The sequence below is a fragment of the Oryx dammah genome, unplaced genomic scaffold (assembly GCF_014754425.2).
Source record: "Oryx dammah isolate SB20612 unplaced genomic scaffold, SCBI_Odam_1.1 HiC_scaffold_24, whole genome shotgun sequence".
In the NCBI taxonomy this organism is placed as follows: domain Eukaryota; kingdom Metazoa; phylum Chordata; class Mammalia; order Artiodactyla; family Bovidae; genus Oryx; species Oryx dammah.
In genome coordinates this window covers 46380422-46382289 of record NW_024070208.1, presented here as the reverse complement: position 1 = coordinate 46382289, position 1868 = coordinate 46380422, and the positions used below count along the sequence as shown (strand labels likewise).

Below are 1868 nucleotides of genomic sequence, written 5' to 3'. Positions count from 1 at the left end.
CCAAAATACAATGATAGCCTTCAAATATATGTACATATATAGTATATGTGTGTACGTATATTTATATACGTACACACATATACTATATATTTATTCAAATTACACATTAGCAGCTAGCCTTAGATCTTAAAGGACGAGAGAAGATGGTTGGCGTCTATGCAAGACGGGTTAATTACTTATAGAGTTTTAGGTAAGAAAAAGTAGTGCATTCTTCCCCCCTTCCCCCACTTTCTAAATCTTCAGGGGTGTCTGATCTCTTCGAATTCTCTTCATATGATTGGCATTTCTGACCTTTGGGGCGAAAGTGAAGTTATCCTGAACCATCCACATTTCTGTAGCAAGCATTTCTTTCTTTCCAAAATCTATTAGGAAATAAAGAATTGAATACAGAGCATTCCATGATTCTTAAGCTATTTCAGACTGGCTTTTCCCCCACAAGTTGAAAACTCTCCTGGAATTTTCACTACCTTTAAACAAATAAATAGTTGAGTCGACAGATAAAATAATCAGGTACAGAAAACATACGCTTTGCTTCATGTGGATTTTCCTCAAAATAATTTCTTAATAATCATGAAGTCAGGGGATGTGTTTTCATTTATATCTCTTGCCAAAAAAAAAAAAAAAAAAGCAAAAACCACACAAGCCAAGATACATCCTAAATCCCTTGAAGGAGAGCTCGGAGCGCTCTGGCTCCTCTTTAAGTTGGCAGGCGATTGCTTAGAAGGTTTTGGAAAAAATTACGAGTCTTCGCGGACGAAATGGAATATTAAGACATGCAATCTAACGGTAGTAGAAAAGTAGATGGTCTCTCTTTCTGATCGCCACTTCTGGGTCTCGGCTTTTCCTCGCGGTCCCTCCCATAGTTTCTTTCCTTATTCTCCCCCCCCTCCCCGCCCTTTTCCCCCCACCCCCGCTCTCTCGCTTTCCCTGGGTCTCGCGCTCTCGAAGTCTCTGCTCCGAGTTCCTGGTTGGATAATTTGGGTTAATACTAGTGAGTGAGGTTTTTGCGGCTTCAAAGGGTATTTCAAGTTTCCGGAGCTCCTCCCCTCTGCACCGTGTGACAACAACAACTCGTCCAGCCGGCAGCCTGCACTTTTCAGCTCATTTTCTCTCTGTCATTCCCCTCTCAATCTTTGATCAATGTACTTGCCAGGGAGAACCCAAGTCCTTCAAACCTCCTCCTTTTCACCTTCATCCTTAACTTTGTGCTAGAGAGCGGGACCCACACAACCACAGCCGACCCTTCCCGCCCCCGCCCGACCCCCCCCTCCCCACCAACCCCCGATCCCAGCCCCCGGAGAGGACTCACATTTCGACTTGCGGGACACTTTTGTGCGTTTCTCTCCAGAGCGCCTCTCGCGCTCGCCCCTTTTGCGCTCGCTCGCTCTCTCACCCTCGCCTCCTTTCCCCCCTTCTGTCCCTTTCTCTTCTCTTCTCTCCCAGAGTTGTGGTGGTTGTGGCCCCCTAGCTCTTCTCCCTCCCCCCTTTTCTCCCTCCCTCGCCCTCCCCGGGGGTGTGTGTGTGGCAACTTTTCCCCTCGCTTCTCCTCCTTCTGTTTCCCCCTTATATGTGACCATGGCAGTGCCGGCGGCTTTGATCCCTCCGACCCAGCTGGTCCCCCCTCAACCCCCGATCTCCACGTCTGCTTCCTCCTCCGGCACCACCACCTCCACCTCCTCTGCGACCTCGTCTCCGGCTCCGTCCATCGGGCCCCCGGCGTCCTCGGGGCCAACTCTGTTCCGGCCGGAGCCCATCGCTTCGGCGGCGGCGGCGGCGGCGGCGGCGGGCACAGTCACCTCCACCGGCGGCGGCGGCGGCGGCGTGGGCAGCGGAGGCGGCGGCGGCGGCGGCGGCAGCGCGGGCAACGG

At 51.3% G+C, this 1868-nt stretch overlaps 1 protein-coding gene across 1 annotated transcript in view; it reads left to right on the top strand.

Moving 5' to 3' along the window:
- Positions 1 to 720: 720 nt before the first annotated feature.
- The window catches only part of DACH1 (dachshund family transcription factor 1), a 463451-nt gene continuing 462303 nt past the window's right edge, over positions 721 to 1868 (top strand). The window contains exon 1 of the mRNA XM_040267265.1: positions 721 to 1821. Coding sequence (XP_040123199.1) covers positions 1576 to 1821 — 246 coding nt within the window. The 5' untranslated portion in view covers positions 721 to 1575. The remainder of the gene's footprint in view (positions 1822 to 1868) is intronic.